General features: G+C 44.8%; 1 protein-coding gene across 3 annotated transcripts in view; it reads right to left on the reverse strand.

The window, feature by feature from the left end:
* The window catches only part of DNAJC13 (DnaJ heat shock protein family (Hsp40) member C13), a 2820731-nt gene that overhangs the window by 585989 nt on the left and 2211935 nt on the right, over nucleotides 1-22807 (reverse strand). For all 3 annotated transcript variants that reach the window (XM_069648714.1, XM_069648713.1, XM_069648715.1), the window contains 2 exons: nucleotides 21889-22005; nucleotides 12636-12813 (listed from right to left, as the gene is read on the reverse strand). In XM_069648714.1, the coding sequence (XP_069504815.1) occupies nucleotides 12636-12813; nucleotides 21889-22005 (295 nt within the window). The remainder of the gene's footprint in view (nucleotides 1-12635; nucleotides 12814-21888; nucleotides 22006-22807) is intronic.

Here is a 22807-nt window from a genome sequence, read left to right on the forward strand (position 1 = left end):
CTAGCACAATAAAGAGGACTTAAGAAAACATTTTAGTCTTTTGATATATTGTAGCACAATAGGTTTCATACAGCATTGTTCGGGTGTGTGATAGAAAATTGAAAGCGTGGCCAAACACCCTTTCAGTGTGGTCACCTTTATTCCCTGCCAGGCAAGTTGCAAGAGAAAAGACAGTACACCAGGAGTGTTGCACAGATATGTATCTATTTTGTTAGCTCTGCACCAGTTGCAAAACTTCGTCCAGCGGCTGAGACTCGGTTGCTGGTCTTCTTTGCGCAAGCAACACCTCCATATCATCTTCGGGAAGGTCCCAGTCTCTTTATCTCAATCTTTCCGAAACAAGGCGTGAAGATTGGGCGGGTTAATACTCCGGGAGAGAGCCAGGCTTCCCACATGTGAGAGCGCATCAGCTTTATGAGGAAGACGCCACAGAGGTCAGATGGCTGTGTTCAGAAGGTCTAGATGTCACTTCATGGTCATTCTGAATGTTCTCGACCTCAATAAGAACTTGAGGGATGACGGGGACTGTTGGTAATGAGTATAGAAATTGAAAATTCCTGTCGTCCAAAAACGCATCCCCAGTGCACCAGCAGCTCTTGAACAGACAGCTTGCATTTCAAGTTGAAACTGAAGGCAAACAGATCTACTTGAGTGGTTCCCTAAACAACGAAGATCTCTCAAAGAACTTCCTGGCACAACTACCAATTGTGCTCAGGGTGTCCGCTGCAGTGCTCCCAGTCCTGCCTAGATGAACCACTGACAAAGAGATTCCTTTCTGCAGTGCCCAAAATCAGAGCTGCATTGACTCCCTGCACAGGGCAGTGGCCCCCTACAACACACCTCTTTTTTGAAGTAGTACATGGCCACTGTGCTGTCCATCCTGGTCAGAACAGTTTTCCCTGGTATCAAAGGCAAAAAGGTACTCTGTGCCAGTCTCATGGCCATCAGCTCCAACATATTTATGTGAAGTTTTGCCTCTGGCGGGGACCACAACCCGCTCCCGGTCAGCTCGGTCAGGTGCACTCCAGCCTTTCAGAAGGGCCATTTGTAACCACAGTCATCTGATGTGGCCATCATTGCCAAAAAGGCGCTCGTGCCATCAAGTTCTACCTGTGGACCCATCATAGGAGGTCCTGCGAGACCCTGCTCGGAACCTCAAATGAGATCAACTGAGACCTGAGGGCCCAATGAAGTGACCTAATTCTCAGGGTCTCAGGTAATAAAGTCCCCATACATTTGTACAGTGCACCGAACCCTAAGGCATCTGAGCGCATTTCTTGACAGTTAAAGTAAGGTTACAGCAACACAAGCTAGGACGATACCTTTCAGATAGAGGAATGAAGGTTACAGCAACAGAGGTTTGGATACTACAGTTGGAGAGAAAGGAGTGCAGTCGCCAAGTTGAAGTGCATAAATGTAAAGTTGAAGTTGAGACATAGCATCAGACTAAGCAGGGAGTATCGAAGGGTCAAGAGTTTCTTGTGGGAGACGGTTACCGGAAATCGTTACTGTGCAAAGAGACACGTTTTAAAACTTTTTCTAAAGGTCCAGAAGGATGGTTCGGCTCTTAAGAATAAAGGTAGCGTGTTCCAGAGTTTGTCAGCTACACCTTGAACGCGGTCTCCTGCTTTCTGACGTTTGAACTTGGGGATAGTTAGTTGGTGTGCCTGGGTAGAGCTTGTTGGTCTGTTGGATTGAAATTTGGTGAATTTGATAGCAAGATATCTTGGCGCGGAATTGGACAGGCATTCATTTGTCAAGTAAAGAGTTTTGAACAAGATTCGATCTTTCACTGGCAGCCAGTGGATATTCCATCTTGCTGTGGTGATGTGGTTTTTCCTGGGGATGTTGAGGGCCACTCATAGTGCATTGTTTTGGATTACCTGCAATTTGTTTAGGTTACTGCTGCTTGTGCCCACGTACAGGGCATTGCAATAATCGAATCTAGATAGGGTGAGGGCTCTAGCCAGGGTAATGCAGCTGTTGGCGAGAGGACATTTTATGCAGGCATTAATGAGCTTGGAGGTATATGCTGCAGCGGAGGGTTGGCATTGACTTGTTTGGAGAGCGTGAGGGCAGAGTCGAGGTAGACGCCTAGAGTTTTCACTTCTTTAGATACTTTGATAGTGATATTGACAATGGTGAAAGATTTGAACTGCTCATCAAGTTTGTTAAGTTGGTTTTGTGTGCCTATAAGGAGTAACTCAGTTTTGTTGTTGTTAAGGCATAGGCTGTGAATTGCCATCCATGACTGGATGGTTTGGTAGATTTCAATTAGTAGTTTTGCGTCTCTGTCATGATTACCTGTGATGGGTATGAGGATTTGGGTGTCGTCCACGTCGTTAGTATAGGTGATACCCAAATCGTCCAAATGGTCAAACAGGGGTTTAGTAAAAATGTTGTAGATAGTAGGTGAGGCGCATGATCCTTGTGGAACTGCACGGGAGACTGGGGCAGGCTCTGCTGCTGCCGTTGAGTCAAATACTCTCACGGTTCTATTGAAGAGGAATGATTGTGTCCATTGTATAGCTTTGGTGGGAAGTGAGGTGCTGAAGCGAGATGCTTACAGAGTGTGTTGTGGTTGACCAGGCCGAAGGCCGCTGAGAGGTCTAATACTAGAAGGAGTGCTAGGTTGCCATTATCTTTAATCTCATCCATTTGTATTTTTAGATCAACTATTCCTGAACCCTCGCCGTTAGGGCTGGAGCCCCACAACCCTGAAGCTACAAGAGCAGCTGTATTTTGATCATCAAAACGTGCGAACGCTGCAGGGGCAGCTAGAGTTCTGTTCAAGTCTCCTCGACATTGCCGCATTGCAAAATCAGCTGAGTTTCACTTTCCAAGCCTAAACCTGAAGAGGCTCACCTGGCCTGTGACCAAGGTCTCTCACCGCTACAGCCCACGTGGAGCTCCTGCTCGGTGGTCTCCTCGTCCGATGAAAGCAGGCCGCTAAGATGGCTGCCGCACCGATGCCCGCATTTTGTTTATATGTGGTTGCCTAACAACCATTCCAGAAGAGCCTACAGCCAACGAGGGCAGCCGGAAGGCAGAAGCCGGCCCCTTGCCTAAGGCCCCACTGCACAAGGCCCCCCCCCTGTCTGTGCCTGTCCGGGCATATAGGGCCAGAGGGTCTCAGAACGCTGTCCTTTTTTCCACCGTGCAAGTGATTCCCCCACCTACTGCTGCTAAAGATTCACCGCCTTGGACATCGACGATCCCCATTCTGTTATAGAGTAAGGTGGAGATATACGCCCCTCGTCCCTGACCTATACAAAACTTTGCCTATTCAACAGGCCCAGATAGCGGTAAGCGAACAATCAACTGTGCGATTATCCATCAGCTTAACTAAAGACCTTTGCATCTATCCCTCCACTGTGTGTAGCTGTCACTGCATATCCTAGTGTGCCTTCCATGCCGCACTAGTACTATATACGCTAATATTATTAAGCCATAGCAACTGCCATCCCATACAGTCACTTTTGTTACGTACTAATATACTTAGTACCACGTGCGCCTTGTCACCGATGTGCATCCTGCTTTTACCCTCTTGCCAATACTGATATGTGCCATAACAATGTATGCATTACCTCCAGCTATCCTTAGATATTACGGATCACCACCTAGTTCTTGATGCTTTGGTTACAATAGACGCATGACCGCTCCAAATTGTACCTGTATAGTATTACTGCCATTCTCGTATGCTACACCTTACCCGACTAGTGTAGGTGAAGTCATCCAAGCTATGATGCCAATTCATTAATTGACCCTACCATCTCTGGTGTAAATCTCAACTGTGTTACATCTAACTTTGTTTAGCCTAGATCTCTTGTTTAATGATCCCAGCCTCCTCAATGCAAATAACTCAGCTGCCCTACTGTCATATTTCGCCTAACCATGTTTACGTGTATGTAATCAATGCAAGCCCTTTCTACGGTAACAACGTATTGTGGAACCAGTTTCTTCATGTTGACCATTGATAGCCAAGGTCAAATTAGTAGGTTGTCGTTTGTTGCTCCATGTCTAAATCTCCTACCTATGTCTAGCCTTGCCAATCGCAAACCATCGCCACCTCCCTAAACTCCCATTAATTGCGAACAGGGCTTGCCTCACCTACGCCTCAAATCTCGCCACCAACTTAACTCCTTACGGAAACCGCTAGTCATGCCGTCCTGCCTATTAATACATATAAGCTTGCTGCTAATATTTTGCTACAGCAGCCTACTCTCTCATAAGCCTTACGCCAAGATTATTCCACCACCACAGAATTTATGGAAACAGCCCATTACCTCCACCATGTTCCTACCTACTAAGCCTGCATTGCTACCACAGTCCTCGGTTGTAAATCCAACCAAATTCCGGCCTCCACTCATACTAACCACTCTCAAACCAACGCTACCACCATGCTCAGAACTTTTAAGACCCACCTCATTCCTACCACCTCTAAACCAAGTCACCAACAGCTGCATATTGATCTGTAAACCTGCCATTCTACTTACAGACCATAAACCTGATATTGGCTCTACGTGTTCCTTGTCTCCTCTACAGTGGATCGAACGTCATGCCTCTAGGCCTATCCCTAGTCAACCATACCAGACACACTCCAGAAACCTTATACTAAGAACTACATCGATAACAATGTTATCAACCACAAACCACTGACAAAGCTTGTCAACCTAACGCTCCAACCTGCCCTAAAAAGAAACAGACAAAAAATGTACACAACCAAAATTCAACCAACAATCCGGCTGTACAGGCACATACTAGCCCGCCCCTCATCCCCCTCCCCACTGGCTCAGCTCACATTAAAAGGTGCCCTTATAAATGCTAGAACTTTGGTAGCCCACCCACTTGACATTGTAGATATTATTACATCCAACCAACCTGATTTCATAGCCATAACGGAACATTGGCTGCACTCAGCTGCAGGACCGTCACTTCTATTAGCCATCCCTGAAAACGATACCTTGCTAAAACGAGACAGAGAAATTACCAGAGGAGGAGGCATTGCCTTCTTTGCCAAAGCTAATTTAGGACTAAGGGCCCTCCCACACCTCCACTTCTCATCTGTAGAGCTGCTATCAAATTGCCACTTACACCTTCTCGGACCATAACTATACACTTAATCTATAGTCCTCCTGGACCCATCTCAACCTTCGAAGAGGATATCACCTCCATACTCACCTCTAACACTAAACCTACCTCGCAAATTATTATGCTAGGTGACTTTAATCTAGGCCTTCATGACCCCAAAGATGACAATGCTATCTCTCTTGCTAATACCATTACTGAACTAGGCCTCATCCACTGTATTAAGCTGCCTACTCACTCAAAAGGTAGAACGCTAGACTGGATAGCTGGACTAAATTGTGATATAAAAATTACGTCCAGTGAGCCATGTGCCTGGACTGATCACAACCTTGTTTCCTTCTCTATTCAAGATTGCCCTCAGCCCACTCAGCCCATTACCATAGCTCCTCCAGTCCCAACTAGAAACAAGCGGAATATAACTATTCATAACTTACTACCCCTGCTTCACCCGATTACTAACTGTACTAATAGCAAATCAGACCACACAGCTCTTGTAGACCTCTATAACACCATTAACCAAGCTATTGACAAAATAGCTCCTATCAAAATGCGCAAATGTAAACCTTGCGCGCACCTAAACTCTTGGTTTACCCCTAATCTGAAAATATTTTACGGAACCAAAAGAGAATGGCAGAATCTACATGGAGAAATAACCCAACACCTGAGAACAAGGAAAATCTCCCCAAAATATCCTCTAGATACAAAACTGAAATCATTCAAACCAAAAAAGACACATACAACAATAGAATCCATAAAGCCAACTCCAACACAAAAGAACTCTGTCATTTTAAGAGAATTAGAATCCCTCTCTCCCCCAGTTAGACACTTGCACCAAAGATAAGTCTTGGTGTACTAACATTCAAGCTGCTTTCTGTAATAAAATCGATCTCCTACAAAAGAAAATAGAAATTAATAAAAGTAACCTCCCTCCCTGTCAAACCCTCCCACCCCCCATGCTGAATTCACAAATGACAGCCACAAAACCGGAGCATCGTTTCAAATTCACCCCACTCACTAGCTTCGAAGTAGAACGCATAATTGCCTCTCTCATACCCTCCAATTGTCAGGGGAATACATGTCCTGCACCCATAATCAAAGAAGCAGCTAGGCAATTAGCAACTTTTATTGCAACACTAATAAATTCCTCCTTCAATACCTGCAACGTCCCAAAGAACCTAAAATATGCCTTCCCCTTCTAAAAAAAAACCAACCTCGACCCATCTATCCCAACTAATTATAGACCCATCACGACTGTCCCGTTCCTGTTAAAGATACTAGATATAGCGGCGTACCTGCACATTCAGGCGTACCTTGAAGCTAACAATTTTCTAGGTTTACCTCAGTCAGGCATTTGACCTAAACACGGAACAGAAACTGCACTCCTAGATTAAAAAAAATCAAATGGACGATATTACGGACAAAGGAAAATTGTCCCTTCTCGTTTTTTTAGACCTCTCAGCAGCATTCCGCTTAGTAGACCACAAAGTCCTATGCAACCACCTAAAATCAGCTGCCTTCTTCTCTGATGAAACCACCACCTGGATCCAATCCATTTTGGATAACCGTACAACCAGAGTCTTCTCTCCCAATGCATCAGCGGAACCTATTCAGATTACCTGCGGAGTACCACAGTGTTTGTGTGTCCACCCCACGATGTACAACATTTTCACTAAGCCTCAATTTGACGACCATGACAATCTGGGCGTCACATACACTAATTATGCTGATGACACCCAGATTCTCATCCATATCACTGATGACCACGAGAGGGACACAACAACGCTCAACAAAATGTATCTCATCATTCAGGCATGGATGGCCTCTGCCTTAATGAGAAGACGGAGCTTTTGCTTATAAACTCTCCCACATGACTTAACAAATTAAGCAACCTCTTAAAATCATTTAACATTGACTGCAATATCATTGCAGTCGCCAAAGGGGTAAAAACCTTAGGTTTTTACCTCGACTCAGTCCTTAATCTAAAAGGACAAGTGAATGCAATAGCTTCGGCCACGGCATACACCTGCAAACCTATTAACGCCTGTAAGCCATTTCTCTCCACACTAAGCTGCATCACTCTGGCTAGGACACTAATCCTCTGCAATATTGATTATTGTAATGCCTTATACCTGAGGGCCAGCAAACACAAGATCAATAAATTGCAAACCTTGCAAAACAACACTGTAAGAAACATTGTACTAAACATTCCTAGAATGCAGCATATCTCTGAAGCTAGGCGTAACATCAAATGGTTAGCGGTGAAAGACTATCAACCATAGGCACTTACCCTTACACACAAATGTCTTGCAAACTCTGCCCCAAAATATTAAGTGGACACATTTGTAAAAAACATTTTGGCTCGACCCACTAGAACCCCAAACTCATTGCCTAAAGACACCCAGATACCAACTCAAGAGAGCAGGTGGTAACAGCTTCCCTGTGCTAGCTTCTAACCTACGGAACTCTATGCCTGTATATCTGAGGACAGAGCCTTCCTTCAAATGTTTCAGAAAAAACGTTAAAAATGGCTTACGTCTCTTGATGTGTAATTTAACACTGACCTCACAGCGATTATGAACTGCTCTGCATTATAATATGCAGCCTTGTATATGTTTTGTAAAGTACTAACTTTTTTATGAGTGCATTGTAAATAAACTGACCTACTTATTACTTTCTTGCTGTATAATTTTTACCTGACCAATGGGTACATTGGCACTAAGTTGTCTATACTGACTCCTTGTCTATTCTGTACCACCTTCTGTTGTCTTATCCAATAACCTTTGTAACAGGGCCCAGATACCTACGTGTCAGGCGCGCTATATAAATTAATAAACAAACAAAGGGTGCCGATTCCGTGGCCATGCCAGAAGCCTGACTGGAGGAGCCCGAGAAGGTTATTAGATTCAAGGCGGTTTTGAATTTGTAGGTAAGCTGCCCGGACCAGTATTTTAAGCAGGAAAGGTACTATGGTTATGGGGCGGTAATTGGTCGGGATATTGGAATCAAGCGTAGGCTTTTTAAGCAACGGTAGAACCCAGGCTTCTTTGAGGTTGGGTGGTATTGTACTTGATTCAAACGAGGCATTTATATGTGACGTAATGAAAGGCGAAAGTTCAGCCACCGAATCTTTGATAACTGTGGCTGGACATGCGTCACCTTGCCATCTGGAAGGTTTGAGGTTCATGATAATTTTAGATACTTCAGGTATAGAAACTGGGGTAAATTTGTACTGTGTGTTAGGTTTCAGTAGGGTATCAGGAGGCGTCTGAGTGTGTTTGTTGGGCCCTAGGTCGCGCTTTTTTAATTCTATTTTTGATTGTAGCAGGGTAATTTTGTCCAAGAGGGCTTTTTGGATATTTGTGCACCAGGTAGTGACTTTACTGCAAAAATCCTGCGGTGGCACTGGGGATTCTAGTTTGCTTAGAATGGTGTAGAGCTCTTTGGTTCCTGAACTAGCTTTGGTAATTCTCTCATTGTAAGTGTCGCCTTTGGTGAAGAGAATGGCTTGTTTATAGTTTTTGGAGGCTGCAGCAAACACTATTTGTTTGATACATATGTTTTTTTGGTGGTGCGCATGGTTTTGAGGTTCGGGTATAGCATGTGTTAATGTGGTTGCATGGTTTGGCTTTGCGCATGCTCAAATGGGCTACTTTGTCAATGGCTGCTAGTAGTGTTTGGTTGTATAGCTCAACCATGGATGCTGGGTCCAAACCGAAGTTCTGTGTGTCGTCGGTGATAGGGTACATCAGAGGAAGTAGTTTTTCGGCTGTAATATTTCGTCTATTTCTGGTGAGGGATGCAGGAACTTGGGTAGATGCTGTAGCTTTCGGGGTGTTTTGTCCCCATACATAATGTCATGTCACCGGGAAAAGACACTGGCGACATTATGTATGGGGACGGGTTGCAGGGATGATCCCTGCTCAACTTGAAAAAAAGAATTTGGGGGCTGTGTGGGTGTCCCCTGCATGTTCAATGTAATAATGTCTCTGCAAAAAACAGCGAACATTTTATCAGGAGACATTTTTGCTGAGGACATCATTACATGGAACCATTCTCAGTCGGGCCTCTGCCACTGGAAAAATGCAGGATTCCATGAACATGTCGAGGACTTCAGTCCTGCTGTTGTCACTTGGACCACCAAACTCTCGGGTGTGGAATATGCTTGGACAAAAATGCTGGGTCTGACGGTATGGGACTAAACTTACTAACTTGTTCCTTAACCACAGATGGAGGGGAGCATAGTCTCTGCTACATCCGTAGCACAGGGACATTTATGACTGCGTTAAAAGGCAGGGAAATCTCATCGGATGGGCCCCTGTGCAAAATATTGGTGAGGTTAAACTGAGAGACTCGTCTCAATGGGGTGTCCAATCCCAGGGATTCCAACACTTCAGTCTTCGTATTTAAATAAACAGAATTAGATGACTGTTTAGAGAGGTCTGCATTGTGTCAAGATCTGGTAATGCAGAAAGCCCAGTAGTGCCTATTAGATCGGCCACAAGGTTGTCAATAAGAGCCTCAGTTGAGACCAGTCTGTGGCTCCATTCTAGACGTGATACGATCCCCTTCATCAAAGATTGACTGAATGGAGTGGAAGAATTGCTTCCTCCACTCAGGTGTCTACCTCAAAGCCTCACCCTCACCCATTCCCATCCGAGCCACGGTCAAAGCTGACCTTTGAACACAGGGTGAAGCAGGTTGAAGCAGAAGTTCCAACTTTGACCATCGCTGTTGATGAAACCTGAGGAGCAAGCTTGGTCAGATCCTAGTTCACTGGCATGTGGCTGGTGCTTTGTAAGGTAAGCCTACCTACCTTCAAACGCACAGTGAGGCCAAGCTACACCCTCAGCACCAAATGATTTGCTGTTGGCGCAGCTGCTCCTGAGAAAATATCCAACATTTGAAGTTTGAAAACCTGTCACTTTTTCACCAAAGAGAGCTATTTGGGGAATTTTACCTTTTTCCTTTCTGGTGAAGAATCAGAAGAAATGTCCCTGTTTTCTACTTACAGGAGGAAGTATCAGGAGGAATGAGACTCATTCCTGGAGCAAGATTATTTTCTATGCTTTCTGTGCGTTGTGCTTTTTCTCGACACCAGTTAGTGCTCCACTTGGTAGCTTTGGAACTCATTTTCCGATGACACAGGTTTGAATTGGATACCACTGGGTCCTTATATGAAAACGAACCCAAGGACAATATATGCCCTTTCCCTCAAATCCTTGGGAGTCATCGCTTGGCACAACCCACAGTCTCCAGCATTAACATCTGTACCCAAAACCAAAGAAAAATGAAGTGGGGATCAGGGACCGATATCTTTCAGTCGCAGAAGGCACAACACAAAGCCCGCCTAAGATCATTTTGGTACCGGGCATTGTAAAGGTTATTTCAGAGATTTTCTTCTCAGACAAATGAAAAAAAAAAATCCGGACAGCCTGTTGAGGGTGTTGGGAAAAGGAACAGAGATCATGTGGTGTGGTGCATGGCATATATAGGCTACCCGGCACCACTTCTGGAGTCAAGGAGCGGAGTATCAAAGGCCTTGATGCTGGAGAAGAGTTTGAGAACCAGTTGATGCCGACTATTATATCTAAAATGACAGAGAATGTAGTACATAATAAGTTTTTGTTTTTTTACTGCTAGCTGACAATGACGATATGAGGAATCAGAACCTCTGCTAAAACCAGCCAAGCAATTGACATTCACTGAGCCATGAAGGAACAAGGTCAGAGGAAGGCCAAGTTATTTGTTAATCAGATCAATCATGCGTGTATAAGCCTGCAGATTTTGCAATAAGTGGCACAGTCCAGGCTAACAAACTGAAGGCAGGGGTCGTCAACAAAAAGATCTCATGGAGAGAGTGTTGTGAATCTGTCGAGGACGAGATCTTAGACATTGGCAGAGACCAGAATGAAAGGGAGAAAGAAATGTGCAAATCTGAGGAGGGCTATCACACACCCAAAGGCTGAGGCCAGGCTCAAAGGGGAACACAATGCTGCATGCCTGCTGAGGGCTATACCTCAGACCATGGCAGTGGCAGAAGACCAAGAAGGAATGAAAATGTTGGCACTGTACGGTAACCCAGTGATGGAGAGTGACAATATCACAGCCTACCAATATCCCTAAGCGAGGAGGAGTGGAGGAGTGGGGGTGTGGGTGAAGAAATACCTGCAGTTAAGAGTGTGTCAAAGAAAATACCCAGAGCAAGGGAGGAGGAAATATGGTGTTATATCTACGGAACTGTGAATTCACTATATCCCTGTGACTGTGGGTAACATTAAGGAACCCTGAAAATGAAGGGTGGTTCTTGAAGTAGGTGCTTACACCATTTTGAATACAATCATACTGACTTTTGCAACAGTTCTTCTTTTGAGTTCTAATTCAAATTCACAGGCCTTATAGGGGTGTTTCCTCTAACCTATCCTGTTGTGCGAAGATAAAGATTTTGAAACATACTCTTAGGTGTTCTGTTGCTCCATCACAGCACCCCCTAACTTAACTGTTCAACATTTATCTTTCCATCTTAAAATACACACATTGATTAGCCAATCACGCACTGCAGGGGACCACAGCTAATAGCCATCTCCTGCACCCACTAACACCACATAAACTTGCTGCTTCTGCCACCAGCTTGTCTCGCATGGGTCCCCGCTCCCAGCAAACCTCAACCCAGCCTCGCTCTCAGGGCACACCATGTTAGGAGCAAACCGTGCAGGATACAGATTTTTATTTTATTGTTCATAGCAAGAACCTAGCTCAAGAGCATCACAGCGCTTTAAAATATGTAGGCCCCAATAGTGGGCATTGTTGTTTTTGGATGGTAGGGCAGTACTGTTGGCAGAAGGGTGGAAAATGATGAATTTAGTCATGCGGTAAGTAATGAAGGAAGAGTTTTTTTTTTTTAGTGTTTTGCGAAACTGGACAAAGATCCGTACTATTTGAAACCCAATATCATAATGTAAACTGCCTTCTTCAAGAAACTCAATACTAGTTTCAAGCCACAGGACAAACAATGTATTGCTGCAGAGGTAAGGGGTTTAATTAATGGAATCTCAAAGAAAAACCATTGTGCGGATGGCCTCTTGAAAAACAGATGTAGCTAATATTGACAGTGTCTACATTAAAGCCACTCTTAGCCAAAGATAACTAAAATGCTACAAAAATAAACACGGGGCTCAAACACAACAAAAATAGACAATCAATTATGCCAACTATTTCAAACAAGAATGGTGGCCATCATATACATGGGTTTGCACACAGCGATGAGAAGCAAAGTAAGACATCAAATACAGCAGTGCTGTCATTGTACACACAACAGCAAATAATTATTCCCAAATGGCTGAGCCAATCAAACTATGAAAGGTTATGGAAATAAATCTGGCAATACATGCGCCTTCAGAGCTATCACACATGCAATGTCGATGCAGGTTTAAGCAGCATTCCTACCGATGTGGCCCAAAAATAACTGCGCTCTGTGATTTAAAATTTGAGGTAAGTAACTTGCAGCACATTTATAAACAGGACATAAGGAACTTTGTAAGACTTCCTACCTGGGTTGTGTTTGATGACATTCCTTAGTGCCTCCAGTGACATTTCAACCCTTCGTAACCGATCTCCATGCTGATCAGACTCTACTTTTCCAGTTTGTGTGATGGCCATCAATGTGTGTAGATATTGAGCTTGGGAGCCAATGTAGTCCAAGAGACTAGCAGCAAAGGCTTTTGGGACCTGGGAAGAAAAGTTTGTTACGAAAGTAAGTTGATACAATCAGTGATATCTGAGGAGAGGTAAAGATTAGTATCCTGCACACAATGTAATGAAGATTACATAGTGGGTGCTGAAAAAATGGGTTGCAAGCTATTTATATTGCTCCAAAACATCCAGGACAATCAGGATTAAACCTGGATCATTGAGTTGCTTCATTGCCCCATTTGATGTATTCAACACACCCAAGTGCAGATTTTTGGTTTAGGACAAGTATACTTCTTCATACCTGGAGATCCTTACTGGAATGGGGAACTAATCCACTAGCTGTAACAGCACAGAGAAGTGCTGAAGAATAATCCATTAATAATTGCCTGGGAGACGGCAAAAGAAACGATCAAGCTCACTTGAGCCAATGAAGAGACTATAAAACATACTGGTGTGCACAGAATATTCCCCCAATCAATTGGCTATCTAAACATAACACACAGTTATGATATTCCAGGCTGATGGCCAATCCTCAATTGAGGTGAGACAAAGCCATACCTTCTAATAATGCAACATGGAAAGTTGCACCAAATAACACAGATGGACATTGAGAAAATAAAAACATTACATTAGCAATAGCATCCGATGTTCCATTTAAAAGCTGCCAGCATCAATAAAGTAGGAAAACTGTCTGGAAGCAATTTACATCTGAAAGCAGTTAATAGACACCTCTACACACAAATACAATGTCTATGTTCAAATGGTGACAACAATTATATGCATTTGGATTTGATAAGAATGACCAGCAGAAGATGTTGTAAAATATGTTAAATTGCACCAGTAAGGGTTTCATAAAACATGCAGCCTGCCTCTGCAGGTTCTTTCAAATGCAGTCAATCGTTGATGACATTACGAATTCTATTTACAATAAATTATAGGATATTTGAAAATAGTCTGACTGGTCTTTGATTCTCACACCAAATGTTAATAATTGTGATTACCATGAACATCACAGTTTAATATGCAAGGCATATATGATCGGATTTCTGAGTTTGTCTTAGCCGTGGCCCAGTATAACCTACTGGCGTCCATCACATATTTGGTGGTGCTGATAATTTTGCACAAGACTAAAAGGATTTTAGCGAAGCCCGTGGAGGAACCGACCTGTAAACTACAGGCCCTGCTCATAACAACCGACTCCGGGGGCAGAGGGTGAAGTGTGGAGGTGAACACCCTGTGAGAATAAGAACCTGCGTGGCCTCAGGCATCGGAGAGACTAAACACAGCAAAATAAAGGCTAAGTCGCTCAGAAGTAAATGGGGGTAGGGTGAAAACAGCAGGAAAAGGGGAAAGTGGTGAGCCCGCCCATGGGGGAAGGGAACAGTCGACAGAAGCATCTACAACGCCACCCCCCGAAACCTTCCCACCTACGCCAATCCTGGTTAAGATATCCCAGATCCCGGGAACTTAATCTAGAACAGGCCCATCACGAACAAAAACCCTGGTCAGAAGCCAGGATGGCCAGCTGGAGAAGTGTTGGAGACAAAGGCGGCAGATGGACACCCAGTCTTCCCCTCCCCGCCACCTGAACTTGTGGCCCCAGTAATAAGCACGCCTCTGGACATGATGGCCTCTGATAAGGAGGAGCTCTTCAACTGCCTCAAGGGAATGGAAGCCAGACTAATGAACACGTTCCAAACACAGATGAAACACATTAAAGTAGAACTGAAATCCTCCCTACAGGAAGTCACAAAAGAAATGGGGGAATTAGGAGACAGAGTAGATTTAGTGGAAAATGGTCTATCAAGTATGGAGGAAGAAGTAAAATAGCACACAATCTTGCTGGATCAAGTGGCTAATGCCACAAACAACCTAGAACTCCAAGCCGAGGATCTAGAAAATCGCTCACGAAGGTCCAACATTAGAATCAAAGGCCTGGGAGAATCGGTGCAGGACAAAGAGTTGAAGGACACCATGCAGCAATGCTTTAGCAACCTGCTGAACGACACCCAACCAGAAAAGGTAGAGTTCGATAGAATACATTGAGCGGTCCCCAAGAGTAACGAACCAGGAGCGAGACCTAGAGATGTAGATAGCCATGACATCTTATGGCCAGAAAGAAGATGCCCTACGGGCGGCGAGAACTCACAATTACCTTACGATCAAAGGGAGTCGTATCCAATTATACCAGGATCTGGCGTTGGTCACACTTCACAAACGAAGGTTAATGCGGCCGGTCACGAAAGCTCTGCAAGCAAAACACATACCGTACAGAGGGGCCTATCCATTCGGCCTAACCTTCACATGGGAAGGGAAACAGAAGAGAATCCGCACTTGTGAGGAGGGCCTCTCGCTATTGCAACTGGAGGACGACCAAAATCAAACCGACACTGGACCTCAGCATACTCTCCCAAACAAACCAGTTAATACATGGGAATGGTCGACGGAAAGGAGAAGGAGACAGATAAGAGGTGAAATTAGCGAGCACCCAGCAGAGCCAAGAATGACCAGACCAGTAGAGGGTGATATGGGCCAGCGGCATATTACGCAAGAACCCATAAGGCATAATCTGCATGTATTTACTTTAAAATGTCTGCACAGAGGTAAGAGGACACTACATCTTCGAACCTGATACAGGTGGATCCTGGCATAAACTGGGGTTTGTATGTAGCCCAAAGCCCGCAGGGGTTAGTCAGGAGGATTCTCAGGAACCCTGGCCACAGGAAACTCCACGGACAGGGTACGGGGGCAGGGGGTTGGGGTCGAGGGAAGAGGAAATGGGAAGATGTGCAAGACACAAAAGTGAAATAGGCCTAGAGGACAGAAGGGAGATCCAGAACTAAAAGCGGAAAAGGGGTACCCCTGTTGGAAGGCAAGGAGTGCATCTGGAGCAACCACCCAGTCCACGTCACAATGGAAGTAGCGACAATAATGTCACTTAACGTGAAGGGGCTGAACTCCCCCAATAAACACAGAGCAATCCTTGGTAGATTAGAGTCGTTGCACGCAGCGAAAGCTGTTCTGCAGGAAACTCATCTCCTCCGGAAGGACGAAAAGAGGCTGAAGAGTAAGACATACCCGCTACAGTTCTTTGCCTCAAATGGCAATAAGTCGAGTAGCAAGTCAGGACCTGGGATTTAACAAAAAAACACATGATCAGAGAGAGCGAGGGTAGATACTTGGGGATCAAATGCACAATTAGAGTCCAATTCTACACAGTACTAGCGATATACGCCCCCCACGAAAAACAGGACATCACCGGGCTACTACAGAAAGTGAGGGGTTGGTGTGAAGGCCGGATAATAATAGGGGGGACTTTAATTGTGTGATGGACCCGAATCTAGATAAAACACCCCCCCGGCCCCCTGCCCTTACAGCGGCAGATCAGAGGAACAGACAAGCACTGAGCAGATTCTTTAGAGATTTGGGGGTGATCGAAACATGGCAATTTTTTCAGAAATACAGTAGGGAATATACGCATTATTCGGCAGTGCACAGAGGCTACTCCAAAATAGACATGATACTGGTCTCAGCATCCCTAATCACCCACGTCACAAAAGTGGAAATTGGGGTGCAATAACTCTCAGACCACGCCCCAGTATCGGTCAGCATGGAGCTTGACAAGGGCAGAAACAGAGGACGTCCCCGGTGGAGGCTAAACTAGTTGATTCTGATTTAGGGCACATATGGAAAACCACCATAAACAACTACTTTGAGGAGAATGATGTTGGGGAGACAGACTGGAGAACAGTGTGCAACGTGGGAAAAGCAGTAGTGCGGAGAAAAATGTATCGCACAAGCAGCTGCATACTATAGGGAAAGGGCCCTCACAACACGTAAACTTGAAGAAGAATTAAGAGAGGTTGAAGAACAGAACAGGTCCTGACAAACACCCAACACACAACTGACACTGCGGAAGGGTAGAGACCGGTCAGAAAACCATACAGCAGATAGAGTGGCACAGAAACTATTGAGCACCAGGCAATCCTACTATATACATGGAGGGAAGGCGAATAAATTCCTCACGGCCAAATTACGGAAGCAAAAAGCATGCAATATCATCACCGGGTTGAAAAACAGTCTGCGGGATATGTGTACCGCAGATGAGGAGAAATTAGAAATAATGGTACAGTTCCAGAAGGAACTACTGGTAAGCGAAACAAAGCTAAACAGATATCATATTTGTCCGTGACTCTCATGCCACAGCTCACAGAACAGGATAGGAACATGCTGTGTGAGCCAATAAGAGCCCGAGAAGTCAGTGATGCGAATGCAGCCCTACCGAGAAATAAGACCCTGGGCCCAGATGGCTTGGGAAATGTCTATTATAAAACGTTCCCACAGAGTTGTTAGCCCCCCTCACCCGCCACTAATGTAGCCATAGAATAAGGGGCAGTTTCGGCAGACATGGGGGAAATCACTCACAATCTTTGCCCTAAAACCAGGTAAAGATCCTGTGGAATGCGACAGCTATATGGATGCAACACTTTATGCCAAAATATTGACCGACAGGCTGATGGGAAACCTACCAAATATCATACATAAGGACCAGGCCTGTTTTATAAGGGGGAAGACATACACAAGATAATGTTAGGAGGGCCATAGATGTAATTGATTTGGGGTCCAGAACACATTCAAAATGATCAGTGGCAGCACTAGATGCCAGGCAAGCTTTTGACAGCTTAGACTGGGAGTACCTAAGATGGTCCTGGAGAGATTTGGGTGTGGGGCGTCATTTGTTAAGATGGTATTAGCAAACTATCAGCTCCCATCCACAAACCTGATGATAAATGGCCAAAGCTCAAAACAGATTAACATTAGGAGGGGTACACATCGGGGTTGCCCCCTCTCTCCACTGATCTTTGCAATGGCAATGGAACCAATCGCAATGCAGATTAGGAGCGACCCAAACATCAAGGGGATGACGTGCGAGGGATCCACACACAAGATCACACTATATGCAGACAACATAATGCTGTACATGGTAGACACCAAAAACACATTAACCAGGGTTATAGCGAAATTACATAAATTCACTGACATGTGGATTTGCAATAAATTACTCCAAATCTATAGAACTAAATTTACAGAAATGAGGGAGGAGATAGTGGCCCTGGAGGAAACATACCCCCTAATTTAGGAAAAGGATACATTGGAGTACCTGGGGGTCCGTATAACAAAGGAAGCGGGGAGCCTGTTTAAAGAAAACATCGAGCCGCTCTGGAAGCAACTCCGGGACGATTTGCAAAGGTCGGACGCCCAGGAGTTATCTTGGTTTGCAAAAATTGCCGCAATAAAGATGACTTTGCTGCCCTGCTTGCTGTATGCAGTGAGCTCGATCCCTGCAGATATCCCTCCTAGGCTAATTAGGGACCTCCAGAAGGCAATATTCAATTTCATATGGCAAAAACAGAAGACCAAGGATTCAAAGACGAATCCTAACGCGCTCCTCAGGGAGTCCCGGAAATTGGGAGGTACATACTGGTGGCACACCTGGTGCCAATGCTAAAGTAGGCGGAACAGGAGTCCTTGAAAGGGTGGCGTAAGATGGAACAAGCAGTCATTATAATTCCTCTAAAAACATTGCAGTTCCTGGGGTCAGCTGCCCGTGAGAGAGGGGGTAAACTGTTGGAAGCCACCAAGGCATCACAGCACAGCAGGGATCAAGCAGTGCGAATGAAGAAAATGCAGCAGGGACTGGGCCCGCTTTCCCCCCTGGCACACAATGCAGACTTAACACTGGGCCACCAGCGGCAATTCTGGGAGGGGTGGACGGGTGGAGGGATGTGGGAACCACTGTCCCCAAGAGATATGTACCAGGAGGGAGCCCCTATGTCCTTTATAGACTGCAAAAAGAAATTTGGAACAGGGGAAAGTCAAAGATATAAATACACGCAACTCCGACATTGGATCTCCCATCCATCGGTGAAAAGGCCAGGAGTGAGGAACCTCTCTGGGTTGGAACTAACAATGCATAAGGAGTCTACTGTGCTCACTGGAATCTAGCTCTACATCATGAGTAGCACACCTTGTAGCCTGCCATTGTACCTATTCCTAATTATTCTCTACCACAAAGTGGATAGTAGCTTTCCCACAGTGTTCTCGAAACCCCTATACAATTCCACTATGGCCATCCTAAAGACCAACACCAGCATGGAACTCTCTGATCCGAGACCCTCAACTGAATCTCCCTGCATCCCATGCAACTTACTCCGTAGAAATTCCATGCTCAGAGCCAGACTCTTGAAACTCCATGAGCCTCTGACCAGAACCTTACCTCCTACGAGCAAAAGATCCAACACCCGGAAAGCTAACATCGCCCATCCCAATAACCACAGACAACTTCCTACCTATACCAAAATCGAACCGTCCTATCAGACAGCCCCCACTCTCAAAGGAGGATAAATAAATGCCAGATCCCTAATAGCACATGCTACAGACATCTGCGATTTGATAGTGCTCGACAACTTGGACTTCATCGCTATTACAGAGTCCTGGCTGCATGACGCAGCAGGACCCCAACTCTCACTAGCGATCCCAGAAGACTTTACAATACTTAGGCAAGATAGAACCAACATGCGTGGTGGCGGCATCAGGATCCCTCCACCCCCCCTCCCCAACACGGCACAGAGACTGCCCTCATTGACCTTAAGGCACAAATAGATGAACTAAGAGATAAAGGAAAAATGGCTCTCCTTTTGCTGTTGGACCTTCTGGCAGCATTTGACCTTGTAGACCATGGGGTACTCTGTAGTCATTTAGACTCTGCCGCACACTTCTCTAGAAATGCCATAACTTGGATTGAATCTTTTCTTAGCGACAGGACCATGAGGGTGTTTTTCCCCTGCGGCAGCGGTGGACCCTATCCCTATCCGATGTGGAGTCCCTCAGGGTTCATGCGTATCCCCGACTATCTACAACATATTTACTAGGCCCCTCTCTGATGATCTGGACCATCTCGGTATCACCTATACTAATTATGCAGATGATACACAGATTCTCCTCCCACTTTCCGGGGATTACAATGAGGATTTGGCCTTGGTGAATAGGGTGTATATCATCGTCCAGGCATGGATGGCAACCCACGGTCTATGCCTGAACGATGATGAAACAGAGTTGATCATCCTAGGTACACACTCTAACCTGAAAAAAATGAGCCTGGATTATTCCTCATTTGAAATTGATGGGAATATCATCAAGGTATCTAAAGATGTGAAGACTCTTGGCTTCTATCTGGATGCCACCCTCTCTTTCGATAAACAGGTGAAGTCATTGGCCTCGGCCACCGCCAACACGTGCAAGCTCATCAGAGCAGGCAAGCACTTTATCTCTGACAACAACTGCCTTATCCTAGCGAGAGCACTAATCCTTTCGAGGCTCGACTATTGCAATGCCCTATACATTGGAGCAAATAAATCCACCACCCACCGACTCCAAATACTTCAAAATAACGCCCTTCGAGCTGCCCTTGGTGTCTCTAAAAGATCACATATCTCAAAGATCAGGCGTCAAAACAACTAGTTGTCCACCCAAAATAAAATCCACTTAAAAGTAGCATCCCTGGTTCACAAAGCCCTGAATAATGCTGCATCAAGCTATCTCTGCAGTAAACTCACTAAAAGAAGCCACACACTCCCTGCCAGATCTTCAAATACCAATAGCCTCATCATTCCAAGATTCAGACTCACCAAGGCGGGGGGCAGCAGTTTCCAGGTCCAAGTTGCCCAATTATGGAACTCACTGCCAAACCCTCTATGGGAGGAGCAGCCCTTTCCGAAATTCAGAAGTAACTACATTAATTTGTTGAGGTCTGCCAATGTTTAACCTCTTTGGCATTCACTTATCACACACCTCGATTCTGCCCTTTAATCTTGAATCCTATGGACCTTCTCACATTGCCCATTTGGCCTCTGAGTTAACGTCCGAGTGCCTTATATATACCACCCTTACTGCATCCTGTATTCATTTTGCGTGTACCTATGTGTATTTTGCTATCGCCACATACCGGCGATGTATTGTATTTGTATCTGCATTTTCATTGTGTACCTTTGTAACCTAAGCCTTGCATTTTCTGTACTGCTGCGCCCGGCTACCTTCGGGTTTGGTGCGGCGCATTATAAATGATTAAAACAAACAAACAACCAACTACGAAAGGGATAACTAGACTATATGGACTAATGGATAACCCTCAAACAGCAGATCAGCTTCCATTTAAGGAGAACTGGGAAAAGGACATGGGGGAAACAATCACAGAAAAAGAATCGGGCCAAATTTTGTTGAGAGTGCATAAGCTGTCCAAATGTATGGCGATTAAGTAATCAGCGTACAAACTTTGTTACAGGTGGTATTTGACCCCCTATCGCATACATGAAATAGATGCTAAATACCCTCCGGATTGCAGGAGACAATGTGGGGGGGGGGGGACTTGTACCACATGTGGTGGACGTGTCCGAAGGTGACAATGTATTGGAAAGAAATCTTGGGGCACATCAAGGACATAAGAGGTATGGAGCTGCCATTGTCGCCAAAAGTAATTTTATTGGGGGCGGTGTCTGAGGGAGGATACGCAGCATCTGGAAACAAAGCAACCCTAATAACTCACTGACAGCAGCAAGAATGACACTATCACAAAGATGGAAGTCCAAAGAATCTGTGCCCTAAATGCAGGTAAATTTCTAAAATTTCTGTCAATCTGGGACTCCTTTCAAGATCTCATGAAGAAGAAAAATAAAGAATAATTCTTCCAAAAGGACAGGGAAGCTCACTACTTTAAACAAATTCTCAGACACATCCATGTTCATTAAGGGACCGCAAGTGGACAAGGACTCATAAGTTGGACAGGGGAGAAGATATGGATGGAGGTTGAGGACTCTATGGCCAACAGGAAAACGGGATAGGGTGGATGGGAAAGAGGGGAGGGAAAGGGGGGGAAGATGGGGCTGCAGTTAAAAATTGAAGGCAATTGTCCCGCAACTATATCAGTTCCGAAGCATTATTCTAATATTTCAAAGCGTAAACTGTTTGTTATATCTGCTTATGCCTCAATTGAAAATAAAACTGGTTAAAAAAAAGAAAGTATGTTAGTTTGCTGAAAGCAATCAATCAATTTACCTCTAGCTGAAAAGTGGGCTGCTCATTGTATACACGAACAAAAATCTCTCCAACAATTAATTCCTTTGCGTGGTCACCAAAGACGAATTCTGATCCATAGCTTTTATCACAGTCGCCCTTTAAAAAGAAAAAAATACAATTGTGCATTATATAGAAATTCTTTCAAACTAAATGGGTGAACAGCATGTTCAGTAAACCAACATACAAGCAGAGATTTCAGCATATTTGCATAAAAGTTTACAACAAATGGTATGATTGCCTGAAGGGATTCTGCGGCTTTATTTCTGTGATTTTTGTACAGATTTGCTGCAGCAAATGAGTCTTGTGGGTAAAACCAGTACAACATTCTGTGAAACTATCACAAGCTTTGGAAACACTAAAGAAACGATAGAAAAACTTAACATGTGAACCCAAGTTCACATCCAGTTAACCCAAAGTTAACATTGCATCCAATAAATGAAAAGGTTTAAGTTACTTACCTGTAACTATTGCTCTCCAGCATGGGCCTGGCATGGATTCACATGCTCATGTATATTCCCTGTCAGGCTGGGAATCCTCGGTAAAAGAAAAAACAGTTTCACTTTCACTTCAAGCTGTATTTCTCCTCTAAACCAATCACTGTCCTCTGGGTCATACTGCCCCCATCCAATGACAGTCCTCTCCCTAAACTCCACCCCTGGTGGCTATATTCAGATTTGGTAAGCCCCTAAAGTGGCAGTATGAACTTAGAAGAGCAACGGAGGGAAATGCGGGAGGGTTTGTATGTGAATTCATGCCAGACCCATACTGGAGAACAATAGTTACAGGTAAGTAACTAAGTTTCTCCAGCATGGGGTCTGGCATGGATTCACATGCTCATCAACGATCACACAGCAGTACATATACACAACCATGGGAGGTGGCAAGGCTCAACAGAAGC

Source organism: Ambystoma mexicanum, chromosome 2q (genome assembly GCF_040938575.1).
Source record: "Ambystoma mexicanum isolate Mex_15411 chromosome 2q, UKY_AmexF1_1, whole genome shotgun sequence".
Lineage (NCBI taxonomy): Eukaryota > Metazoa > Chordata > Amphibia > Caudata > Ambystomatidae > Ambystoma > Ambystoma mexicanum.